Genomic DNA, 27,637 nt, shown 5'->3' on the forward strand with positions numbered 1-27,637 from the left:
ATCATTCATCGAATTCAAGAATGGAACAATCATCAAAACATGTCTTAAACGTCTGCAATCGATGCCACTAGGCTTTAGTGGAAAAATTTTGGCTAAGTCTTGGTGGCTCATAAATAGAAGATTTTTTTTTAAATTTGTCTTAAAAAATTTTTTTGTAAATAAATAGAAGAAGAAATTTTTTTCTTCTTTAAAGTTCAAAATACCAGGTAGTAATTGAAGTATGTACAGATGTAGTGCGAAAGACTATTCCTTCGTATTTTTCCGGAAACGTTCGTATTTGTCATGCTAGTTCAGACAGTGTCAATACGTCTTGTGGGGCATTCCACGAGAATGTCGCTTACGACATGCAATTCTTCTAATACTTCTGAAGACGCTAAGAAAGCGAAGTTGTGCCTGATAACCTTTGGTTAACCAATTTGTAATATTTTCTCGAGCTTTACGGATTTGATTGATATACATAGCTGCCATGAAAGGCAAAAGCATGTCGTAAGCGACTTTCTCGTGGAATGCCCCTGTACTGGGACTGACTGAAATAGCATGACACGTTCGTACGTTTCCGTGACAATACGAAAGAAAATCTTTTCGCACTAAGTACATCTGTAATAAAAATTATCCGAATGAATTTGTTTTGATAACCTGTGTTTATAAGTACAAAGCGGGACGCTTGGCATGCTTTATAATCTTATACATGATTAGTGCCTGGCTAGTTTGCCTCCTCCCGCATTAAAAAAGGAGTATGGCAAGTAGTAAATTAATATGACCATTCCATTCTACCAATGAATGTCGATGGATTTAAAAGTAAATATACAGTTGGTTTTCGAAAACATCGTGAGGAAACCGGACTAATTCCAATAAAGGTAACTAGGCCCTTCGGGTTGGAACGTTGGAAGGTCAGATGACAGTCGCTTTCATGAAAACTAGTGCCTACGCCAAATCTTGGGATTAGTTGTCAAAGCGGACCCCAGGCCCGCATGAGCCGTGGCAAATGCCGGGATAACGCAAGGAGGATGAGGATGATATTGTCAGGATTGGATTGAAGAAAATGTTACGTACATTTCACTTTGAAATCCATCGAAATATTCTTACAGAATAGAGACTTCGAGTCGCCAACAGTACAAAAATATCAATAAATTATTAAGTTACTTAAAACTAATTCGAGACAATAAGAGTTCTTTTATAAAGAACTTGTTACCATATTAATATGTACAGTTAAACATATCGGCCTTACATATAGAACCGGATTTTAGGGGCTAAATACGGGGCCGTAGCTAGAGAGGGGCATTGTGGGGCCCCATAAAACCCAATTGCCCTACCTTAAGAGTCACCATCGCCTTTAATAATGTAACACTACATTATTGCACAGTATTAAATACACTTTAATTTAATTAAGGGCATTTTCATAATTTGGGACCCCCCAATTAGCGTAAGTGGTTAACATAAATTAAGTCACTGTCAGTTTTGTGACGATAATTAAGCACGAAATTTCAATAAATATATTGTTTTTGTGTTAATTACATAAACTTTAAGGGGTTTAAAGATCTATGCACGACCCTGTAAATGACGAATAACAGTTCGGGAGTAGAAAAAATTATGAATACAATGTTAATTCATTTAGCACTCTAAAACTCGGCACCAATTTTATTGCACTCTTGTATTGGTTCAGCGTACATCTAGTTACCAAGATACACTTTGACGAATGCCCTACCAGGCCCCGTAGACGAATGGCATATCAACGGCGCGAAACGAAAACGAAACGCCGCGAAAGGTAGTCTGGTTCTGTCGCGCCAATACGCAAGAGCGATAGAGATAGATACTCGTAAATACGAGCGTTTCGTGGGCGTTTGTGCATTCGGCTAAGCACGCTGATCAGATCTAATAAATCTCTCTCTCTCTCTCTCTCTCATCTTAACGGTTTCCCGGTTGCATCCTCAGCTCGGGCGCTTCGGAGCCCGGGGTCCGCTTTCCGGCTTTTTCTCCTCCACTTCGCACGGTCTTCTGCATCCCTTTTAGTGAGACCATTAGCACGCATATCAGCCCCAACGACATCAAGCCAACATTTCTTGGGTGCTCCCCTTCGTCCGGGGCCAGGCGGAGGTGGCATGGCAAGACATTTGTTTCCTATGTAACTTGCCGGTTTACGTAAGACATGGCCGTACCATCGTAGGCGGCTTTCTTGGAGCTTGTCTGCTATGTCACGGACATGAAGACTGCCGCGAATGCGGGAGTTTCTCACGCGGTCTCTCCGCGAAACTCCATCAGATCTAATGCGATACGATACGAACGATTTATTAGATCAGATCTAATAAATCGTTCGAAGATAAAATACTCATATAGATAACTCAGCTTATTCTTGAAGTGGCTACTGTAAGTCGATCCCCCATACAAATACTAGAGTAACAGATATAGGAAGGAAAGAGATCGGACATGTCCGGCGATTTGTGTTGAATACGCCTGTCGCAAGACCTTGAACCCACACACACTTGTAGATGGACACTCCTATCGCCCCATACACGCGCATCGTTTCCATGTCTGTGTAGTACATGTACTAATAGTACAAAAGACACGGTTCCCTGCACTGTACTAGACCGAACTACTCCCAAATAATTCTGCTCTCCAGTACATTTAGTACACTCACACACGCGCAACAGAATGGGAACGAAAGGAGCGAAGAGCCGAGGAGTGACAATGACAGCAAAGCGATCCGTGTGATCCGACCGCAACCGAACTAGAACCGACTGACTCGGACCGAGAGCGCGCGAAAACGGCCGATCAGCTCTCGGCTAGTACGAGCGGGCGTTACTATACGCCATATGCACAATTTATCTCTCGCTCTCTCGGTGTACTACTGTACTAAATGTCCTAAAAGAACGAACTAGTACACTTCGGAGATCGTACTAGTTGGGAGCGATCTTTTCAGTGAACGGGCAGGCACAACTCTAGCTGTATATGCGAACGACCAGCGAATCGTGTCATCACGCACTCACACAACAACTGTATGCTTAATGAGCTGACAACTGCGACACGTCCGCTCTTTACTATCATATGATCTGAGACAAATGTAGTTCTATTCTCATTTTAAAACGATGTTTCCTACTTGCAACGATATATGACGACAAACATTGCCATTTATTATTTATGGTGCTACATAAAAAGTAGAAAAAATGCTCATTAGCAACGTTGAAATTATATTGCTTTGTTCCATTTTATTCCTACTACAATTTTATATCATCGATTAACTTAGTATTTCGTGTCGTTATTTGCGAAGGATGGTCACTTTGGCTACGCCAATTCAATTCATTAGTATTTATACCACGTCGGTGGTAAACAGGCATACGGTATAGACATACCTTAATATATTTTATAATTAACAAATATGTTTTATACATTTGTCTCTCAAACGTGATTTTCGATTGCTATAAAGCCGCTTTGTCAGTTTATTCATAATAGATATACAAGTAAATGTCGCCTTAATGGTAACCGACAAAGTGGGACGTTTTACTAAACACACTCACAATTACTCTGTAACTTTATATACTTTTAAAAGTTAACCTTAAATATATGAATGATTAATATATTTCAAAATAGTTTTTATATGTAGAACATAGTGAATTTGTCATATCTCTATACGTTGTATTTGATGCACATTAAATGTACTGGGTTTTAAGGCAATGTATTGCTTATTCCCGTCTATGAGCAATGTAGCCATACCACGATTTTGACACATATTTGATAACGTCTGCGTAACGTTAGCTACTTTATGTCTCGCTCTAATAAGCTAGTATGAGCGAGATATTACATAAAAAATATGTTACGCAAACGCTAGCGAATACTGTGTCCAACTCGTGGTGAGGGTATTAGGCGACAAATATAATGTATCTTTACAAATGGGTGAATCAACTTTTTCTTGCTTTTTGCAAGAATTACCCTTACTTATTATTAGGTCTACTTTTGTGATTTTTAACCTTATTTCACGTATACCAATTAGGGAAAAATTTAAAAACGATTCTTTTTTAATTAAAACAATATGTGACCCAGTGGAAGAGACACTTTTTTCATACAAAAGTGAGGGACAGCTATGTCCACTGGGTCACTGCTCGAAACAAAGTTATAAAATAGGAAATCCTATTATTACATGTTGTATTGCGTAGCTAGTGTATTTGTCTTTAATATAATAAGTATACATTAATTAGACTAAATCCCAATTAATTTTCTGACCACATGTAGTCGAAGTATGCGAAATTTTGCTGGCAAAGAAAAGTTGATTCGCCCAAATACGTCAACATTGTCAACAACCATACTTTAAAATCTGAAATTTTGTAAACAGGCGTGACTTTTCAAAAAGTGGCCAAATTATAGAAAATTTCGAAAATTTTTTTTTGTTTTATTGCAGAATCATCTCTGAAAATATCCATTCGCGATTTAAGGCACGCCATGTTTTCCACACAATAAGCAATTTTATATATACATATATACAAAAGTAAACGTAAACAACTCACATTTTCTCCATATAACATTCAATTCAACATTACTGACTAATATTAGCAATTTAGGACTACAATTTTAAACATTTGCCCTCCAATAGCTTTTCCTTACACACACAAGGGGCAGTGCAGGTACCATTTCTCATGGGGCACCGCCCCAACAGATCTTAAAAAAGCCTTGTTTTGGGGCATCGCCCCCCAGTAGCTCCAGTAAGTCAGTCCTAATGGTACCTAATGACAGTTCACCTGGCGGTGCTCACGCCCTCGGCGTCGGGTCCCTCGTGGTACTCGTGGAAGCACGGCACGATGCAGAGGTTGGTCTGGCACTCGGGGCAGTGGTACTGCGTCTTGCGGCGGAGGATACGCCCGCACTCGTCTACTGTGTTCCAGCAGAAGTTGCAGCTTAGAGGGGGACCGTTCCTGTGGGAGGAATTTATGATTTACCTACTGCAAGTTCATATGTGAATTTTACAATATGAAGTAAAAAACAGGATTTGCTTTATGGTTAAAGGCAAAATGTGCCAAAAATAGAGCCAGCCCACGATATGTTTGCAACGATTTTGATAGCCCTGCCTCTGCAAGAGTTAAGTGAACGTCATAATTTCATCAAAAAACCGGCCAAGAGCGTGTCGGGCCACGCTCAGTGTAGGGTTCCGTAGTTTTCCGTATTTTTCTCAAAAACTACTGAACCTATCAAGTTCAAAACAATTTTCCTAGAAAGTTTTTATAATGTTCTACTATTGTGATTTTTTTCATATTTTTTGAACATAGGGTTCAAAAGTTAGAGGGGGGACACGCACTTTTTTTTCCTTTAGAAGCGATTATTTCTAAAACTATTAATATTATCAAAAAACGATCTTAGTAAACCCTTCTTCATTTTTAAATACCTATCCAACAATATATCACACTTAGGGGTTGGAATGAAAAAAAAATATCAGCCCCCACTTTACATGTAGGGGGGGTACCCTAATAAAACATTTTTTTCCATTTTTTATTTTTGCACTTTGTTGGCGTGATTAATATACATATTGGTACCAAATTTCAGCTTTCTAGTGCCTACGGTTACTGAGATTATCCGCGGACGGACGGACGGACGGACGGACGGACGGACGGACGGACGGACGGACGGACAGACAGACATGGCGAAACTATAAGGGTTCCTAGTTGACTACGGAACCCTAAAAACGAATTAAAATGACATTTAAAATAACATCTGCACTGGCGAAGCTGTGAAAATCGTTGCAAAGTTATTTATCGTGGATTACTTATACCTAGAAGCGATTTTTCGTGTCTACCGATTCAAATTAACATACGCTCCATGAAAGTAGGACCTTGCTCTAAAAACTTGGAAACAGAAAAAAGTGGTGATTTTTTTTCCAATTTGTCAAACATTAGGCACGGGCTGAGTTATCCAATTTAAAATTTCGTGACCACCGAGCAACAACCAGACCGAAAAATTTTAAAAATTACGTTTTCTTGCGTTGTAGACCTAGCCTCATATTGTATCACCGAGCCAAAAGAGTAAGTGAGAGCCAAAACACTCACTTATTTTTTTTACTGAGCCTTTAATTAAACAGGTCATAACATAAATGCTTAAAAGGGGGAACGCCCCACATGTAACTTTTCTTAACTAGCACAAGCATAGCTCCCTAACAGCTAACTTTGACGTCTTGAACGATTAACTGACCTGACGGCGTGTGTGTGGCTGGCGCGCGTGGCCGGCGCGGCTTCCTCGAAGGAAGTTGACGCCGACGACGGGTTGGTCTGCCGGTCGATGTACGTCACTGCGCGGATCAGCAGCGAGCCCATCTCGTGGTCTAGAGTCCGCGTGCGGTGCCCCACATGTAACTTTTCTTAACTAGCACAAGGACACAGCCCCCTAACATCTAACTTTGACGTCTTCAACGATTCACTGACCTGACGGCAGGTGTGTGGCTGGCGCGCGTGGCCGGCGCGGCTTCTTCGAAGGAAGTTGACGCCGACGACGGGTTGGTCTGCCGGTCGATGTACGTCACTGCGCGGATCAGCAGCGAGCCTATCTCGTGGTCTAGAGTCCGCGTGCGGTTCTGTAAGACAGTAGGTATTTAGTAGTTATAGGTTAAAGATATAAAATATTAAAACGATTGTGTCGCGTTTATCACGTATTTATTTTGTTGTTTTCCGAGATTTCGACGCAAATTGGTTGTGTTCGAGCAGATGTCTTAGCAAAAGCGGTTTTGCAGCATCAAAGGATTTAATAATGACGCTAAAAAAACTATAATGGGATTTGGGGCCCCGGTTTTCGTAAGTACATGGGCATTTTCAGAATTTTTGACCCCCCCAATTAGCGTAAGTCGTTAACAAAAATTAACTCACTGTCAGTTTAGTGACGATAGTTAAGCACACATTTTCAATAAAATTATTGTTTTTGTGTTAATTACAAATAAACTTTTAAGCGATAATCTACATTCAGAATGTGAAAAAAGAATTTCTTTACATAGATTTTATGTTTAAGACGATACGGTAGGGGTCAATTCTCCATACAAACGCTCTCGACTATTTCCTCCCTGGTTTTTGAAGATAGAGCAATGATTTTTTCAACACAGATTGTTATTATTTTTATCTGTGTCGGACCGTTTTGATTTTTTTGATATTTTGCTTTTTAAAGATTCTAGAGCCAATCAAAAATTTCCAAAAACGGCCTTTTTCATTGTGGCGCAAAAAAAGTGTGATACTCAAGATTGGTAACAATTAACCAAAAAAGCTAAACAGTCCGACATAGATTATTTCATTGTTATTAAGATTCTCAAATTTCGTTCCGATTAAGTTTTGAAGGAGGAAAGAGTCGAGAGCGGAACCTCTATTTTAAAGATTTTTTTGAAATATCTTTTGACTGAGTTGTTCTTAATGGACAATTTTTTTTCGATAAATCTAGTTAATAACACTTGTATATTTAACTAAAATTCTCAAGTTGAAAGGCATTTTCGCTACCGTATCCTCTTAATTAACTCGCTGTGCGACTTAATTTTTGTTAACAACTTACGCTAATTGGGGGGACCCAAATTCTGAAAATGCCCACATACATGATTTTAACAGATCTTAATGCTTATAAAGGGCAGCGCCCCTTAGGTATTATTAGTTGCAGAAGTGCATGGCGAATTTATCAATGAATTCATCCATAATTTCTCCATGCACTTTTGCTGCTGATAGTACCATTTCTCCACTAGCTATTAGGGGGTGTACCTGTGAGCCGTACTGCGGGTATGACTCGTGTTTCCTAAGCGAGGGAGTGGGCGAGGGCCCGGGCGCGGGCGGCGCGGGCTCCGAGACCTGTTTCCTCACTTCCCGCTCCTCGGGCTGCACGCGAGACTGCCGCTTGAACAACTTCGAGCGACGCTGGCGACTTGCGGCGTCTGAAACGAAATTTCTCGCTTATTCACTTCTCAAGTTTGTTTTGCGTTGGTTTAGGAGGTCAAAAAGGGAACGCCTTTTCCCAGGAAATCTACTCTAACCGGTCAAACGCATGCAAAAACTAAAAACTGACTAATCTAAGAAAAAAACGTACCTCAAAGCTAACAACTATAACAATTTGGGGAACGTTTCCCAACAACAATATGGGCCAAATTGTCAAAACTGAGGTTCAAAAGTTTTAAGCTTGTGTCGAGAGATGGCAGTCTATGCACTGAGATTACACATTTTACTTTGACAGTAACTCTCTATAATACTCGATCCTCTTTGCTCACACTAACGAGCGACTTTTGGTCGGCGAAAGCCAATTCCACGTCCATAGGTTCGGGGAGACCCTTAGGCGGAGCTCCACATATGCCTGAAGGCCCTGATGGGGCGCTTTAACACAAAATTAAATCAAAGAACAAGTTACTTAAGGCGAAGGGCTGAATGCCTGAAACACCCCAGGACGTTTTGTCTAGTCTGTATGCAAGGTCTGGCCTAGTGATACCAATGGCCCTGGGTTCAAAACTCGGTAATTGCATTTATGTCTGAAGAATAGATATTTGTTAATTTCTGTGAGTAATGATTCGGTCAAACTGTGTTTTTTGAAAAAAAAATTAAATCCAATTAAAACGAAATGCGGTTTGATACCTTAGGGTAAGGTGCTTTGCGCACACTAGCGTCTCATCCCCCCCACCTGACGCAACCCCCCCTTTTACCCTGAAATATGTCCCAAAATTCAGTTTGTTTTTATTTTTATAGAAAGTATACATTTTAGGAAAAAGTTGTCAATGAAAGAAATAATGCTCATGAAATTCCCAATAAAAAAGGTCATATAACATTTTTTGATATCTTGCACTATTTTCATGTTAATATCTATATGTAAATATACACAGCAAAGTTCTGAGTGACTGACTTAAACCAAGGCACAGCCCAAACCGCTGGTGCTAGACAATCCAAATTTGACACGTAGGTTACTTATAAGGTCTACGGACGCACTAAGGAAGGATTTTTCAAAATTCCAAAGTGGGTGTCCAAAGTTTGTATGAGGATCTGCCTTTATTTTGAGAATATGAGCTTGAAACTTCGCATAAAGACTATAAAGGTAATATTAAAATGGAAAGAAACTAATTTTAGCGTTTTTGGATTTTTACCCTTTAAGAGAGTTGAAATGAGGCTGGCTGACGTTTGTATGGGGAACAAGATTTATTTCAAGCTACAAGCTTCAAACTTGGTAAAAAGGTACTTCAGAATGGAAAAAACTAGTAGCTTGATAAATTTTGACGAAATTCGGAAATTATACCACTGATAAACATATTACCATTTCATTAAGCACGGAGTTATATCGAACTTCGACAAGCTAATGCACGAATATGGTAAGTGCTACAAAAAAAATGCATATAACCTTTTTTTTTGTTTAAGATTTAATAAGAATTAATTCTTTCATAGACACTTTTTTCCTAACTCTGATACTTTTCTCAAGAATGCAGAAAAACCGTAAACCGGGACCTATTTCGTGCTAAAAGGGGGTGTTGCGTCAGGGGGACGGTAGGGGACGCTAGTGTGCGCAATGCACCTTACCCTAAGGTACCATACTACATTAAAACATTTGCTGGATTTAATTTTTTTTAATTTCCCATACATTCGAACACAACTTGACCGAATCATAAGTAGGTAAATGTATAATCTCCTAGTACTTACAATCTATGGTTAGTTGGCCTAGTTAGGTAAGGTCGCCCGATATTTATCTATCTTTAGCATTTTTTCCGCCATTGTCTTGATATACTCCAGTGAATTGTGATTATGAATAGGTATACTTACTATCGTTTTACAGTACGTGACTTGTCTCCATTGCTTCCATTCAACCCATGCCCGCAGGCCCTCACTCTAATATTCATCGAAAAAAATACTCAAAATATCCTTCCTTATAGTGAAGTAATAATGAGGTTCAAGTAGGCTATTTTGCAGTAAAATCGCCGTCAATAGAAATTGTCAACAATGTAAACAAACTATTATACAAAATATCAATGTTTTAGCACAATTTTATTGTTTTTAAGGGTGAGGATCATAGTGCGAGATGAATTGATTAAAAAACACATGGAATTAGCCAGTATCTGATGAGTTAGAATGGAAATTAAAGACATTTTGACTACAAGGTTTGTTTACATTGTTCACAAATTCTATTGACGGCGACTTTATCTCTTGTTATGTTGAATTAGCAATCCATACTTCCATAGTAATATTATAAATGGGAAAGTGTGTGTGTCTGTTTGTTTGTCCGTCTTTCACGGCAAAACGGAGCGACGAATTGACATGATGAAGGGATGGAGAGTGACATAGGCTACTTTTTGTCTTTTTCTAAACGAGGGCGAAGCCACGGGCAAAAGCTAGTTTTATATACAAGAGATATATTTAATTGTTTTTTTTTGGGTTTGTACTTAGCATAGGGAGATAATTGAAACATCCAAAACTATAAAATAACCAAAAAATTTATTATCTATTTTGGTATAGAACATTATTATGTAGTGCTACGCACGTTATTTCCTTCATGATATCAGATTATTTAAGCTATTATAAATTCAACGTCGCCTACCTCTGCCGTCAGCTAACGCACTCGGGGGACTGAATCACTGGGATACTAGTCCAATCAATAAGGCTTGTTTACCTAGCACAAGTGAGAATTTTCCGAAAAACACTACTCAATAGACATATTTTGAAAATATAAGGGTTCTGTTTTTCCTTTTTGAGGTACGGAACCCTCAGTGTTGCGATGTCTCTTGTGCTAGTTTTTAATAAATCAGTGCTTCAGTCCAACGAGCATCTCATGTGGTAACATTTTGTGGGATAATTTGTTATTTTAATAAGAAAATTTGAACCGGACCAGTAATATTCATCTTAATTTGTAATGGCTGCCAAAATTGCTGCCAATTCGCTAGTATTACTTTATGCGAGTAAATTTATTATAAGTATAATTACAACCAAAACGAGTAAAATATATATTATTTGTCTGTCAATAACAAACCGTTGATTTCGTTTGTCCTTGTCGTTCTATTTGACATTTTTGTGTCAGAAAGAATGTTAAAAAAAAAAGAGTGGTATACACCAATTTGTAAAAAGCCCGGTTCAGACTTTTTTATTAAAATGTGTTAAATCGCATGAAACTTGCGTTTAGTTTCATGAAATTACACTATAATTATAAATTTCATATTTTACATAAAGTATATTATGTACGCGGTGAAAACAGAAATGCATTACTGGCCACTAACAAATAAAATCACATAATTTGTCTCCTGGGTCACTATAAAAAAAATACATAATTCATTGTGGAAAAACTATACGATGGAAAACCGTTTTGCGCTATCATTCCTTTTCTTATGTGTATATTATGTATACGCCTTAGGGAAGTGTAAATATAAGCCCTCACAAATGTTACTATTGTCCCCTGGCTCAAAATGTTCTTCAACTTAGCATATTCCCGGCCTAGCGCCAGGGTCCGCTTTCCTGCTCAGCCTTCTCCACTCCCCAGTAGATTTTTTTTATTTCCAAATTGATATCTGCATTTATTTTCCACCGCGCACGTTACTGGCACAGAATAATCCAGATCTAAAATCACTAAGTTCGTATCACTTCAATCATGGCTTGATACACATTCATATCAAAATACTCTCCAGTATTAGATTTAAATAAAAAATAAAGCCTGACCAGAAATATTTCACTACGGCCATGTTGCGGAATTTCAATAGAACTATTTTGATCATACTATACTCAACTGTCACCGGATACATCAGAATAACAGCGCCCTCTGGACAATAGTCATTTAGTAATATTTCTGGCCAGGCTGTACAGTCCAATTCACAAGAGCTAGCGCGAATGGAACGAAATGAGTGAATGAAAATATGCGTGACAAATTAACCAATAAAATGGTAGCTCTTGACAGTTATGACTGTCAGATACAGGTGTCACTCATACAATCAAAGTTTCGTTTATTCATTTCGCGCCAGCTTTCGTGAAACGATGTGTAGTTCAGTAACTTTGTTAAGTATTTTTTAGAGTTGGATTTTAGACATGTAACACTGTCTAATATGTTGACAACATTACAATCTGAGTTTTTATTAAAATGATATAGGTTTTTACTATAATTATTTCACAGATTACTGAATTAATAAATTTACGAAGTAGAACGAGATTTCATATACATAGTTGTATGACTTATATCATAGGGGAATAAGTAAGGGAAGAGTTGTAACTCCATACATCAGTAAATGCGGATTATTTGTATAGGCACGCGTCAAATAGCGTGAATTATCAGTACCACTACTCGATACTAGGTGGCAACAGTGTCTCGTCTGGCAAAAAATTAATATTAGAACAGTTTACAACTTATATTACAAGCAAAACAGAATACTGATTAATACTATTGTAATATTAGCTAAAAATTGGTGAGCATTAGATTATTCGTTCGTCGCGACATCTATTGACAAGTAAACAGTACTGATAATTTACGCTAGTTGACGCGTGCTAGTCACTAGATGTCACTATAACTATGCCTATACAAATAACTCGCGTTTACTGATGTATGAGATACAACTCTTCCCTACTATTCCTCTATGTCGTTCAACTCGGTACGTCTATTATTCCAATCATCCATATTTTAAAGGGTAGTTTACATAATAATTGTTCACTCTAGCAGTCTTTCCTCGCGACCCGACTTGATAATACGTGATATTTGCTTCTTAATACAATATTTACAATTATATACACCGTGCGTGGGGTTGTTTTATTTTTATCGATGTTTCGTTAGATTTTCATAACGGTTTATAAAAATCTTCCCCTTAGATACAAAATTACTATGAATAACTTCGTAACATTACAGTTTATAAGAGGAAGATTTTTCAACCCTACCAAATTTTATGCAAATATAACGAAAAAATCAACGAATAAAAGCCATCCCGTGTATCACCGCATGTTACATTATGAAACAGACATATCTGGTAGAAGGCGATAGTTATATATCATTTATTCTTACAGACATGTGCGATCCTCTCGACTGGCCTTAAAACACAGCTTATATTTACTATACGTACAGATATATCTCACAAGTTCGCTCATATCTATATATATTGGCGAAAAATTAAAGTAACCGTACATGTTAAATCTAAAAAAAGTAAAAAATCAGTCGTAAATAAAGAGATCGCAATACACCACAGCGACGTTCTTATAAAGACAATTTCCATTAGAAAAATATGATATAAGCCTACATACAATCAAAAATAAGACCCATTTTGATTGATATTGAGTGTATAAGTGAAATGCACAAAAATTGCTACTAAGTGACTTAGTATTTCAGTTTCGTAGAGTAAAATGTACATCCTGCGTTTCACCTTATAGGCAATGAAAACATATTTGTTTATATTTATAAACGTAGTATTTTCATTAGTTTAGTGTATCTTGGTGATGTAATAATAGTAACCGTTTGCGATTGCTTTTCGTACGTCTTTTTCGTCCGACGTGTATTTAGTGTGAGGGAGGTAAATTACATTTCAAAATGCTTTTTAATGACATACCCTAGTGGATACGATCCACTAGTTGATCTTGGACACTGAGTCAACACGTAGCAAGTTGTAGCTGCAAGTTTTTAAACAGAGGTATATGCAAGAAAGAGGTGCTGATATCTGTCACTCACTCTTACCCATAGTTGTCAAAACTTGTAGCAATAACTTGCTGGTGTGAACTCGGCTTTAGGTGGCTTGTTGAGGAATAAATTTGCACGATTCAGAAATTTAAGCCGCCAAATTATTAACAATATGTTGTCCAAAATAATCCCTTATTTCCATGATTACTGTTGGTCGCCAGGTCACTCTTGACTTTCATGAAATAGCCAAGCATAAGGCCTTTCCCTAGTGGGTCTTTAGTAAGTACACATATTAACTAATAATAGTGCATTTGTCAAATTAATAATTTTGATTTTGTTCTTCATGTTTGGTATTTAATCATTTTTGCATAGGTTTCATTTATTACATCGCGCAAGTGTCGCAAGCAGCAACTTAATACTTAACAAGAAATGCATACAAAAAACTCAGAATAACTTAACAAGTTAAAATGCTCATACGACAAGGGCTCTTTGCTAGCCGGACCAAGCTTACTCTGCACTTTTATGTGTGGCTGTTATTTATACTGACAAAAATACACTTGTTCTTATAGAATATAAATTAAATAATTTAAAAAAGAATAAATGCATAATTTTAAACATAATTGTGATTTGTAATGATTTCGTCAGTTTGTAATAATAATAAAATAAAAGTTGTAAAATAGATTGTACAAAAGATTTTTATAATATATAAAATACCCCTGACAGTCTTTAAGCACCGACACTGGTACTTTAGAAACTTAAGAAATCTACGTCTAAAAATACTTGATGCTACAGCTCAAATTATCAACAAGTTGAAATTGATATTAGTGTATGTATATTGATTATTAAAAAAAGATATTTATTTAATAACCATTGAAACTTATAACGTATATTATAAGTATTGTCTATTAAGTTACCTACGGAACAAAAAACAGTTGACTAACTTTTTTCGAATATTAATGCAGCATTCAGAGTAAAATAATAAGTTCTACTTGTGAAATAATTTGAGCTTTAGCAGCTCTTCGTCCGAAAACTTAAACTATACTAAAATTATATACAAAATCGAGATCTCTCACTGTGATATTAGGGTTCAGACAAGAACTTCCATACGCACGAATTATCAGTAAAGTTAATTTTCAAAATGTATTTTTAATGTTTTCATAGCATCATAAAAGTAAATGCTAGACGACAGTATACTTCAAAATGGTTTAAAAAATAAAAAAAAATTATAAATTTCGCAAAAGCACACTATTGATATTTGCAATGAAATCACATACTAAATCTTTACGAATATTTGCGCAGATTTCATAAAGTTCAGAACAATTTAGTCGCCAGATTTTTTGAATAACTAAAATATTCATAAAATCGCAAAGTACGTGGGTATGGAAATCACCGCCAGCCATTTTTTTTATTATGATCGCAGAGTGTAATACAATATAAACATCGTCTTTCTTGGCACAGCAATTGTGATGATCAGAGTCCTAGGCACCCTTACGTAGTCGGGAAATGACACATGATAGTTTAAAATGATATTTTAATATTGTTTTTTAGCACAACCATTTGTAATTGAAATTAAGCGAAAAATATGCAGTGCCAAATATTTTGACCAACTAAATTGTCAAACGGTAGCTTTTGAAAACCTCAGTTTGATCGGACCTCATGACCAGTTCCGCACAAATCGGTGCAATGTTAACTTAGACATATCGTCACTACTTTGAAAAAAATCTCGTATCTCACGCTGCTTCTCAAAGTTAAAACGCAGTAAGTCTATATGCATTCCATACATACTTACTACAATTTTCTTTTCATTGACAGACGAAGATACAAGTTTTTTTTTTAAAGTATTGACGATATTTAATAAGGGGGTATCTTATTCATAAACGTACACTAGTTATCAAGCCGATAAAGTTCGTTTGTTCCTTTCCGACATATTGTTGTGACAGAAAGGGACAAACGAACTTTATCGACTTGATAATTTTAGTGTACGTTTATGAATAAGGGGAATAATGTGTACACACATCAGCACCTGATAACTTCTTTTTAAAGTATAAATAACTTACATATTTATAAAAAAAACACACGAGTTTATCTCTTCAGCCACTTTTAAAGATGTGTCACTCCCCGACACGCGCAAGATTGATTATTAAAAATATAAAAAAAGATTCAAAATTCTTCACAATAATATAATTGTTGATACGAAATGTAAAAAGGGTACACACAAGCTTGTACACAACTGTTTAGATAATACTGCATTATTTTGGTGTAAAACTGGAGTATAAAATGTAAAAAAAATACTTCGAATACTTGGGGGAGGTAGTTTGAAATCAATAAGCTGCCTTCCTCAAACGTAAATGCGAAATTGCGAGAGATGTGTAGTATATTGATAACATTAAATTATATTAAGGCTTAAACTAACTCTGGTGTCTCCTGGGTGACGGACAAAAAATGATTGCTTTTGCCAATTATTGCTTAAAAACGGCTCTGAATTGCTTAGGGCTGAATCTCTAAAGTCCATTTTTACGAATATACACGGTGTAACATGAGTACACGAGGAAACATAAAAATTTGAACATTTCTGATCATATTTCAAGACTAAAAAGTCTTAAAAACTTTTCTGGATTTCACCCAGTTTCAGAGTTATTCATTTTCATTCATTTCATTTAGCCTTCTTTCCACATTTTTATCTTTCTTCTTTACTTTTCATTTAATTTGTCTTTTAGTTATTTGTGGTCCCTGATAGGGTAAAGGTCTCCTCCAAGCTTTGCCATTTTACTCTGTTCTGAGCGGTGTCCATCCAGTTCCTTCCTGCTACCTTTACAATGTCTTCAACCCATCTTTTGCGTGGTTTCCCATCCTTCCTCTTTCCAGCGGGAAAAGCGGGCAAAAGATAAATAAATTCTTATTATTTCTTAGTATAAAAATCATCTTTAGATGGCGATGATGCCATTATGCCATGCCAGAAAGTGACAAGTAATACATTCCAAATAGTAGGCTTCAAAAAAAAGGTCGAAATTTTTTTTAAGTTCTAGTTTTACGAATAACAGTTACTTTTCATGAGAAAATACATTTAAAAAAAAAAACATTTTTTTCTGTGAAATTTGTTTAAAGTCAAATAACTTTTTCCCTTTATATTGGCCTCAAAAAATGCGTCGTTAAAATTTTTCGATTTCCTCAGTACCTTGTGGAGGGTCAGCTTTTATTAATGCGCCACCTATACGCAGTACCATAAGGTACCCTCCACCGCGGAATCAGATATTGCTATAAATTCTTCTGATCTTGATCATCCACTCATTTAAAACAACGTAATTACAATCTAATAAAATACACATCTCTCGCATCAAGTAATTGCTTAAGTACATCTTACTACGACAACTATCACAATTCATTCATTTACTCTAAACTTAGATATTGTGCAAGAATTATTATTGAAAAAAAAAAATGCAATACGCATAGTCATTATACAACTTATCATTATTGAGATCTACTTAAGACGTTATGGCAAACTGAGTAAGGATTGCGATGTGCCTGGGCTCAGAGAGGTCCAAATGATGGGAATTTATTATGATTCTAATTGAGAGGTAAAACACTGATATTAAAATTGTTATGGAAACAAAAATATCGATACAGTGACCCAGGAGACATAAAAAGTTATTAGTGCGTTTTCACATTATCCGATCCGATATTGGATGTAGGGCCGATATATATCCCTTCTGACGCCACAGTAATCGTTTTTTTAGCTGTGGTATTTTAGTGGATTAATAACCATTTATAGTAATATATCGCCTTGCTTGTCTCTTGGGTTACTATTTGAAATCATAGATACAACATTTAAATATCAATTGTAGATTCGTAATACTATACATATTTGTATAATACATACAGGTAAATTCGACAAAATATTGATTTACAAATCTCGAATTGATTCCTACTACGCTTTTTTACGTAACTTTCAATGTTTCTACCAAATCATTGAACTCTCTGAGTACAGATCGTTAGTTTCTGTTTAAATGATGTCACATATAATAAAAATACAATAGCGCATTTTAAACACAGTAACAAATCGCTTAGCGTGTTCTTAAACTAACATCAATACAGATATGTATACTTGTATAGGTAGATTATTGCTTTTTTCTCTTTTAGTTCTAATGAAACTAATATATATTGACACTTTAAAACAAAGTTTATTGACTTTAATTACAGTCAGATAGTCATGAGACTGTGTTAAAGCCAGAGACAACTTCATACTTTGAATTTGACAGCTAATGGAACTGGTGTTGTAGTCAGGAAAGCTATTAACATAAGCCACTGGTCACACCGTATGCGAGTAAGCGATGAGCAAAGAACACGATAATCGCTACCGTGTAAACAAGAGAGAGTGAGCGAGTTATATTTCATCGCTCGGCGACGAATATTACTCGCTCGTGCTATCATCGAATCTCTTTTATCAAAGAGGATCGAGTATTATTAGATCAGTCAATGAATGCTCAAAAGGGGGGTCTAGGTGGAATGGCCGAAAGCAGAAAGTTTCACTACGGGATGTTGTTAGGGATAGTCAGGAGACATATATACTAAAAGTCCTCGGACTTTGGACGTGAGCTCGAAGAGGGGGAATGAAAAAGGTCCCAGTTTTTGGTTTTTGCTCATATTTCAAAAACTATGCGTCATACGAAATTTTGGTTGACTTAATTAATATATATACCAAAGAGCATCGAGTATTATAGAGAGTTACTGTCGAAGTAAAATGTGTAATCACAGTGCATAGACTGCCATCTCTTGGCACAGGCTTAAAACTTTTGAACCTCAGGTTTGACAATTTGGCCCATATTCTTAGCTTGATATGTTTTAAAATGTCAAATATTAATATTAGCGCCATCTAGCTGAGCGTACCCCAAAGGTGTAATACCATCTAGGCCACCGTACCTTTTCTGTATGGTACTGAGGTACGTTTTTTCCCTAGACTTTATCTGTCTATACGGAGTTATATATGTCTTTGGTTTTATTTACACGGGAGCGACTTTCTTTTGTTCGATTCCTACTTTGGTGGGATTAGTATCTAACACATTGCGCACATTACGCAGGGGTGTTAAGTCAATACTATTGAGGACTGTAAACTGTTGCTTTCGTTGACAAAAACAAAGTCAAAAGATCAGTTGGTAAGGATTTTGACAGCTTCGCCTTCGTAAAACTGAATGTTAACCCTTGCAGAGGCGGGGCTAACTAACTTATCAGTCTGACTTTAGATGTTTGACAAGTTGGGATGGACGGCAAACGTATTCGACAGATGGCAGCACCAAAGCTCGCCCCGCTAATTCCTATCGTATTAAATTTAACCCTTCGTCTGTGTTTGATAAGGATCCTAACAGATGGCGTTGGACTTTAAAAAAATGTGTCAAAGTTAATTATTTTATGACAATATTTGACAGAAACATACGACGGGTTAAATGCTTTTTTGTCCTGGATGCCAGCTTAAGGCACTGGTCCCACCACGAGCTAGTAAGCTATGAGCTATCGGCTACAAAAACGAACAAAAGATAAGCACTCCCGTGTAAATAAAAGAGACACGGCGATTTTGATAGCTCACCGCTGGGCGAGTAACTATAAACATCGCTGTGTCTCTTTTATTTACACGGGAGTGATTATCTTTTGTTCGTTTTTGTAGCCGATAGCTCATAGCTTACTAGCTCGCGGTGGGACCAGTGCCTATGCCAAATCTCCAGTGACAAAATTTGAGACAGGGGCGAGCAACGATGGTGCCATCTGTCGTGGTGCTATTCAAAACAACGGTTACTATGTTAATGAGGGTAAATTGCCATTTTATCAAGCTGCTAAACTCGGTGCTTTAGGCACTCATCCCACCAAAGGCGCGTAAGCGATGACCTATCGGTGATAGAATCGAACATAACCTAACCACAAAATTAAAATTTTGAAAAAACCCCCGACTGTGACATAGTAGACCGATTTTCATGAAACATGGCTAAGAACACTCCCGACTAACTCAGCTTTCAGACAAAAAAAACGAAATCTAAATCGGTTCATCCGTTCGGGAGATACGATGCCACAGACAGACACACACACAGACAGACAGACAAACAGACAGACAGACAGACACACACACAGACAGACACGTCAAACTTATAACACCCCGTCGTTTTTGCGTCGGGGGTTAAAAAAGATAGTCGCTCCCGTGTAATGTTTTGAAAAGAAGTTGCCCGCCGAGTTTCTTGCCGGTCCCATAGTGGATACCCCCCTCCCAACTGAGGGGGGACTGAAATCTTCTCGAGGCTGAGGCGTAGGGTTAGAGCCGGCGTAGCTTTATTTGACGTTCATATGCGCATTGTAATATGCCTACTTGAAAAATAAATATTTCATTTTCATTTTCAAATTAGAGACACGATGAACTATAACTCGCTAGCTTTCTGATTTTAACCCGCGACGCAAAAACGAAGGGGTGTTATAAGTTTGACGTGTCTTTCTGTGTGTATGTCTGTCTGTCTGTGTGTGTGTCTGTCTGTGGCATCGTAGCTCACGAACGGATGAACCGATTTTGATTTAGTTTTTTTGTCTGAAAGCTGAGTTAGTCGGGAGTGTTCTTAGCCATGTTTTGTGAAAATCGGTCCACTATAACGCGGTCGGGGGTTTTTTCAAAATTTTAATTTTGTGGTTAGGTTATATCTACACGGGAGCGTCTATATTTTGTTCGTTTTTATCGTCGATAGCATCGCATTCTCAAGGAAACGCAGCAGTCAGTCTCAGTACAAGAAATACTGTTGACAGAAGAAGCATCAAAAATACAAACATCTCCGAGAAAATGCGATTGACAACTATTATATGCACTACATTTTAACGCATTTCCCACAATCTTAGCTTCACTAAATCAAAACATAACTTAGTACGTTTAATAAATATTCGCAAATGCATTGATTTCGGCTTCAATATTAGTCTGTGTTTAAAAAGCAGAACACTAACACATCGCAATCCTTTTAACAACGCTTTGATGGAGCTGTTAGCTGCCTTACCACAGATTAATAAATAATAAAGACAGCCAATATCTCGAGTTTTTGTTCCGATAGATGGAGACACGATATGTCAAGACAATGACAGAGATATGTCACGATATGCATGAAACAAACTTCTTTCAGAGACACAACACAACTTCAAAAATAAGAATACAGTCAAGTATTAAACACAGATGCGAATAAACTGTCAAAAATATGTATATAAGACATTATTGCTTATATGTGAAAGTTGTGGATACACATTCTTGGCACTAAGAACCTTGACTGTACAAAGGCATGTGAGTGGTGACTACATCCATAACAATGATAAAAACTGTCTTTACTATTTCTCATTGCCATGTCATTTGAGACAATATAAAAAAAGAAAATCACGTAAGCACTTGAAATTTATAACACTGGGTATAAATGCTTGGGCGTAATTTTCTCACATTAGGCAGCAATTAAAACTGGTCCAACCGACCCGTTTTGATTGGCACCTAGTGTACAGCTCGATCGTCGCGTTTACTGACCGTTGACCCTATAAGCTGTGACGTCATCGACCCGAGAGAAGGCATTGTGGTGGCCCACAGATTATTGCTAAGCGGGCGTACGTCATAGCTGGGGTTTAATACTGACCTACTTTAAACCGGGGCTGTAGTAAAACCATTTTGTTAAAGTAGCTTTTGGCGATGGGAAATCTGTTATCGATAAAAACCAGTCGGGCTCAGATGGACGGCTATCATTTTTCACGATGCGGATGAGCGATAGATAGATACTACGGAGTGTGAACGATTAGCATCTTGTACAAGTGAACCGCGTCTACTAAGAAATACTAAAATCGAAATTTCGTTAGCCTCTCTACTGCTTCTGAAAATACAATTTTTTTTTCAAGGCAATAACTTAGAATAGGCTCGGGATAGATCCTCTTTGGGTCGCTGAGCCAGTGAAGTATGTAAGTAACAAATTTTTAACCCACAAGATACAAAAATACAAACACTAACAGATTTTCACAGCCAACATCCTTCAAAAGGTTTTACCACAGAGCCAGCGGTAATCTTACCGGTAATATTTACATAAGCATGTGCGTATATATATCATAGCGCGGGACTCTCGGCGGGGTGGCCTGCTGTTCCCCCGCCCACTCTTGTCACAAGTGGTACTCTTCGACGGGAGCCCCGCACGCGCTGTTCTATTGCATGTTGTTGAAGTTCACCCCGAGGATGTTGAGGGGGGAGTTGTGCGGGACGCCCTGGAGGTTGAAGTCTAGGGGGCGGGAGTCTATGAAGCCGACGGGGACGGGGTGCGGGGGGCAGAGGACCATCTGTTGTTCTTGGAGGGGCGGGTCTTCTTTGTGTTCGGGTGGGGGGGTGGTGTGTTCGCGTTTGATGCGAGATTTGATGCTGGGTCGGTTGTTGGGGTAGCCTTTCTTTTTGTATTCGAGCCATAGGGTTCGGTTGTTGACGCCGAACATGCGAGCGGCTTTGCAGAAGCCTATGCCTCCGAAGCGGACGGCTTCTAGAGCTCTCTGGAAGTTTTCTTCGGACTGTGGGTTGGTGGCTCGCCTGCGTTTTGGTTGCTGGGGGGTCTGGTCCTGTGTGACGGGGGCCTCGGGCACGCAGCTGGGGCCGGGGCTGGGCCCGGTGACGCCGACGGCCTGCGCGTACTCGCTGATGTCGTTCTCCATGTGCTGGTTGATCACGTTGCCCATGTACATGGCCGGGTCGTGTTGGAGCCCGAGGCACGCGTTCGAGTATCGGGGGTACGTGTCCATCATACTCCACTGGGCCCCTGGGAAGAGAGATAAACGGTTTAGATGGTTATCAAAGTCAGAGCGCAGTTATATAGTCCGACGAAGCTAACTCTGAACCGACTTGGGACAATATCAGAGCATTTAATCTGTCTAATTTCTTTGGACATTCAACAAGTGTTTCGAAATTATGACGATATTTTTGGTTGTATGACCACAAACCACCAGAAATATCATAGAAATGAAATCGCTATTCAAAAAACTATGTCCAAAGAAATTAGGCAGATGAAACATGCTTGATATTAACCCCTTTTGCAGTGCCAGAGTGTGAGAGTGCCACTATAAGTGACACACCCGCATTATGTCACTTAAAAGTCGGTGCTGAGTTAGCTTAGGCGGACTTTCATGTACGGTTCACATCAAATTAGCATCGAGGAGCATTCCTTTGGCTAGTGAAACGCTCTCCGATATGTTTGATGTGAACCGTACAATAGACTGCCAGGTCAAAGGAACGAGTCAAAATAGCAGTATCATTAGACGTTCTCATACGTAATAATAGCCCTTCATTTAAAACTTTATCCTAAATTACATATCTACTTGCAAAAAAAATACAACAGGCAATTTTGAAAGACTAGTTTGGAAAATAGTAAGTCTGTATGTGAACGTCTTGTAATGAAACTGCAACTTTGACCACACGGAATTCCTTAGACGTAGGCAGTCAGTTATAACTGTTGGTCTCTGTAAACATTGGCTTACTACTGTGAAACACATTGATCTCCCTTCCCTGGAAAAGACCGGACATATCGCAAGGTAAGGAGGCCGCATACACAACAAGCTAACAGGAATAAATTTATAATAAAACAGGTAAATCAAAATCGTTCTGCGTAGTAACAAGAACGCGGGCTGCCTAGCAACAGTAAGTACCACATAAGATAGCAAAAAGCGGACGGTCAGCCTATGTACTTGGCCCACAGTATTACCAACCACCTATCTAAAAGTATCAGGGATGCACCGTCCTTACATAGCTTTAAGAGTAGATCAAAGAGGATCGAGTATTATAGAGAGTTACTGTCGAAGTAGAATGTATATTCACAGTGCATAGAACTGCCATCTCTTGACACAGGCTTAAAACTTTTGAACCTCAGTTTTGACAATTTGGCCCATATTCGTAGCTTGATATGTTTTAAAATGCCAAATATTAATATTAGCGCCGTACCCCAAAGGTGTAATGCCATCTAGGCCACCGTACCTTTTCTGTATGGTACTGAGGTACGTTTTTTTCCTAGACTTTATATGTCTATACGAAGTTAAATATGTCTTTGGAGTAGATTAAAACAGTGGTTACTAGAATCAACATTTTATTACATTGACGACTATTTTAAATTAAGTTAACATCGTTTTATATAGAATAGAATAAATTAAGGATTTTATCAAAATCATAAATATAGCTTTTTTTATTCATTATCAATTGGCAAGTCCAAGACTTTCAAACGATAGCACAGAACCGTTGCAACCGGATGCTAAGATCGGATATGGGTCGCTGTGCCAGCGCAGTAGGATTAGTTCTTGAATTTGTAGTAGTAAAACGTAAATCATATACGTAAATGTTTCACGAACCTACAATTCACCATTGTCTATGAATATGGCACTGGTCCCACCGCGAGCTGGTAACCTATGGGCTATCGGCTATAAAAACGAACAAAAGATAAGCACCCCTGTGCAAATAAAAGAGACACGGCGATTTAACAGTTCACCGCTGGGCGAGTAACTATAAACATCGCCGTGACTCTTTTATTTACACGGGAGTGATTATCTTTTGTTCGTTTTTATAGCCAAATAGCTCATAGTTTATTAGCTCGCGGTGGGAAGAGTGCTATATGTGTTTCATTTGATTTTAAATTTCTTGAGTACCAATTTCCGCCTTGTCTCATGGCATTCTCCACCAGTATACTGTAATCACGTAGAATAAGTGCGATTTCACATTATCCGATCCGATATCGGATATCGGACCGATATCCCATACATTACAGGCGCCATCTTGGATTTTTCCATTGAAATCCTACCGACATCCGATATCGGATCGGATAATGTGAAAACGGACTAAGGCTACGTACGCACTACCTAGCAGCAAGGGGCCAGCCGCAGCACAACGGCACATCACGGACACTGGCGATCAAATATGTGAATGAGGCGCGTTCCTAGCACACATTCTAAGCTCGTGTAGGTGAACGCGTACCATGCTTGTATGAGTGAGATATGACAGGTCGACTGTTCGCGTTTCTGACACGCGGTAACTGTGAGGTAACCGAGAGGGGGGTGGGCGGCACTTTCAGTGGGAGTGGCCATACTGTACGATAGTACTCTTTATTATACTGTGACAACGGGTAGGTATGTATGAAACCGGAGCTGCGAACGGCCTGCCGCAACCGCACGCGGAGCCCTAGCCCAAGGAGTTGGTCACTGTGAAGTATTTGACTTACCTTGCGGTAGACCGGCTGAACCGCCTTCCATTGGCAGTGGTTCCACGTTCATGTGGGGATCTGTGTTCTGCAACAAAAGACAAATAAACATGTTAACATTATATTTATAAGAACATTTCATTGAGCTTTCTCGAATAGTACTGCTCCTGTCGCCGCCGTCAGTATCACTTTATATTTAATTTATTAATATTATAAATGGGAAAGTGGGTGTGTCTGTTTGTTTGTCCATATTTCGCGACAAAACGGAGCGACGAATTGACGTGATTTTTTAAGTGGAGATAGTTGAAGGGATGGAGAGTGACATAGGCTACTTTTGTCTCTTTCTAACGCGAGCGAAGCCGCGGGCAAAAGTCACCTTATAAAACAAAGTCCCCGCCGCGTCTGTCTGTGTGTCTTAACATAAAACTCAAAAACTACTTTCGAATTAAACGCGAGCGTAGATGCGGGCAAAAGTTAGTATGTCTATATTTTACGGATAACTTACTAGAACCATTTTTATACATTACTCCCCGTACGAAGCCGGGGCGGTCGCTAGTAAAGTTATACGAAGATTTGACTTATTGACGACCGGCCTGGCCTAGTTCGTAGTGACCCTGCCTGCTCAGAAGATGGTCCTGGATTCGAATACCGGTAAACGTTTTTATGGTTATGGAATCCGAACACATGTGGCATTCGGAATCCGTGACGTGGCGGATAAGCTTCGCCTCCGATGGTATGGCCACATACGCCGCAGACCGGTTTTCGGAAACAGATGCCTCAACCTCACCGTCCAAGGCCCTAGGTCACGCGGCCGCGGTAGGCCTAAATGGCTGGACGTCGTGACAGCGGACATGGAAGAGAACACAATCCCGAAGACCGGGCAAAGTGGAGAAGGCTGAGCAGGAAAGCGGACCCTGGCGCTAGGCCGGGAAAACGCTAGGTTGAAGAAGAAGAACAAATCTGCACCACAATCCACATTTTTGTATCTTAACACTTACAAAAATCCCTGCGAAAGTGAAAGCATCTTTTGCAACGCATACACATCTCCAGAACAATAAGACACCAAGTTGTGTATTTACAAACAACATGTCTTACATTGCAAAGCTACTCTAAAAGCGACAAGACTTTACTTGCACTTAAATCGCCATGGCAGCAGCAACGTATTGTTTCAAAGTCATTAAAAGAGTAGGCATTTTTGTGATATTATTCCTACTAACGTTCCTAGCTCTGTTTTCTATTCAAGAAGAGGAGGAAGAAGAAGACTTTTCATATGACTCGACCTCAGAGATATATAAGGGTATAAATGAGAATGGGAAATTCGTACTCCTCTGGACGGATCCGAAGGCAACACCTTTCGTCTATTTTGGCAGAGGCTCAATTACTTTTAGGGAAAAATCTTGCGCTACACAAACTGCTTGTGACGAGTAATCGGGACGAACTTGGCGACGTGTCTCTATTCGATGCTATATTATTCAACGGGCCGCAACTACCTAAATTGTTGCAGTACAATGATTTGCCGAAGAGTCGTTCGGCGGATCAATTATACGTGTATGCTAATATAGAATCTGCTCAAAACTATCCGCTAAACCATTTTAATGGGTATTTCAATTTGACTTGGACTTATAAATTGGATTCTGATATAAACTGGGGTTATTTCGTCGTAAAAGATAAGAAGGGACAAGTGGTGGCACCAAAAATAGGTGCAGTGTGGAAGAAGCCGGAAGAAATGGAAAGTATTGGGGAGAATTTGAAATTAATATTAAAGGGTAAGACGAGAGCCGTGGCATGGTTCGCTACAAATTGCAATACTTTGAGTCGCAGAGAGGATTTCGTTGAAGAAGTGAGAGGATATTTGAAGAATTACAGCTTGAGTGTAGATATATTTGGCAAGTGCGGGGAGATGCAGTGTCCCTCTTTCATAGACAGCAGATGTTTGCGGTTGCTGGAGAAGGATTACTACTTTTACTTCGCGTTCGAGAACTCGCTGAGCGAAGACTATGTGACGGAGAAGGTGTTGAAAGCGTATAAACATAACACGGTGCCGGTGGTGTATGGGGGTGCGAATTATTCGAGGTAAGTGCAATCCATTTCTGAGGAGTATAATAATGAAGACTAAGGCTTGAGTGGACACTCGGAGCGTTCGCCGAAGCGTGTAGTGGGGCGTCCACCCTATGCAGCGTCGACTCAGGACTGTTATGATATGAGCTTCAATTGTTTGACGCGCCCAATATGAGCGTGCATTTAGTACCAGCCAGCTCAGCACATATTGTTCGTTTTTTAGTCTCAACGGACCTTAACAAAAAAGTCCAAATGTCATAATTAACCAGAAAGCAAATATTCCATAGTTTTTAAATGGCTAAATACCGCATGATGCTGTTCAATACCAGTGAAAGATATTTACACATCTGTCAAACAATAACCTAACCACAAAATTAAAATTTTGAAAATACCTCCGACCGCAACATAGTGGTCCGATTTTCATACACTCCCGACTAACTCAGCTTTCAAACAAAAAAAAAACTAAATCTAAATCTGTTCATCCGTTCGGGAGCTACGATGCCACAGACAGACACGTCAAACTTAACACCCCGTCGTTTTTGCGTCGGGGGTTAAAAAAGAAACAACATGGCGGACTACTTTTACCGTGGCTCAGTCAACTGTGTAAGCCTTTTGACAGCTTTGACCGTGGGCCCAAAGCCTTTCCACTCACGCGGTTTACGCAGAGCCGGACGTCCTCATACATAAGGAATCGATCCAATGCCGGCCGTAATCCGCGTAGAACTACGTTTTTCAATTGTTATAAAAACGCTCATCATTCCAGATTTCTACCCCCCGGCTCCTACATCAACGCTCGCGAGCTCGGCGCAAAGATAACTAGCCGCCACCATCAACCACCT

General features: G+C 38.8%; 1 protein-coding gene across 6 annotated transcripts in view; it reads right to left on the reverse strand.

Moving 5' to 3' along the window:
• Positions 1 to 496: 496 nt before the first annotated feature.
• The window catches only part of LOC125240732 (protein bric-a-brac 1-like), a 48,483-nt gene continuing 21,342 nt past the window's right edge, over positions 497 to 27,637 (reverse strand). For 5 of the 6 annotated variants that reach the window (XM_048148773.1, XM_048148772.1, XM_048148770.1 and 2 more), the window contains 5 exons: positions 24,762 to 24,828; positions 7,704 to 7,873; positions 6,399 to 6,547; positions 4,728 to 4,901; positions 497 to 2,261 (listed from right to left, as the gene is read on the reverse strand). In XM_048148773.1, the coding sequence (XP_048004730.1) occupies positions 1,901 to 2,261; positions 4,728 to 4,901; positions 6,399 to 6,547; positions 7,704 to 7,873; positions 24,762 to 24,828 (921 nt within the window). In that variant the 3' untranslated portion in view covers positions 497 to 1,900. Of the gene's footprint in view, positions 2,262 to 4,727; positions 4,902 to 6,398; positions 6,548 to 7,703; positions 7,874 to 20,141; positions 22,323 to 24,761; positions 24,829 to 27,637 lie in introns of those variants that run through there. The other variant, XM_048148776.1, reaches the window with a different exon arrangement.

This window comes from Leguminivora glycinivorella, chromosome Z, assembly GCF_023078275.1.
Source record: "Leguminivora glycinivorella isolate SPB_JAAS2020 chromosome Z, LegGlyc_1.1, whole genome shotgun sequence".
In the NCBI taxonomy this organism is placed as follows: Eukaryota; Metazoa; Arthropoda; class Insecta; order Lepidoptera; family Tortricidae; genus Leguminivora; species Leguminivora glycinivorella.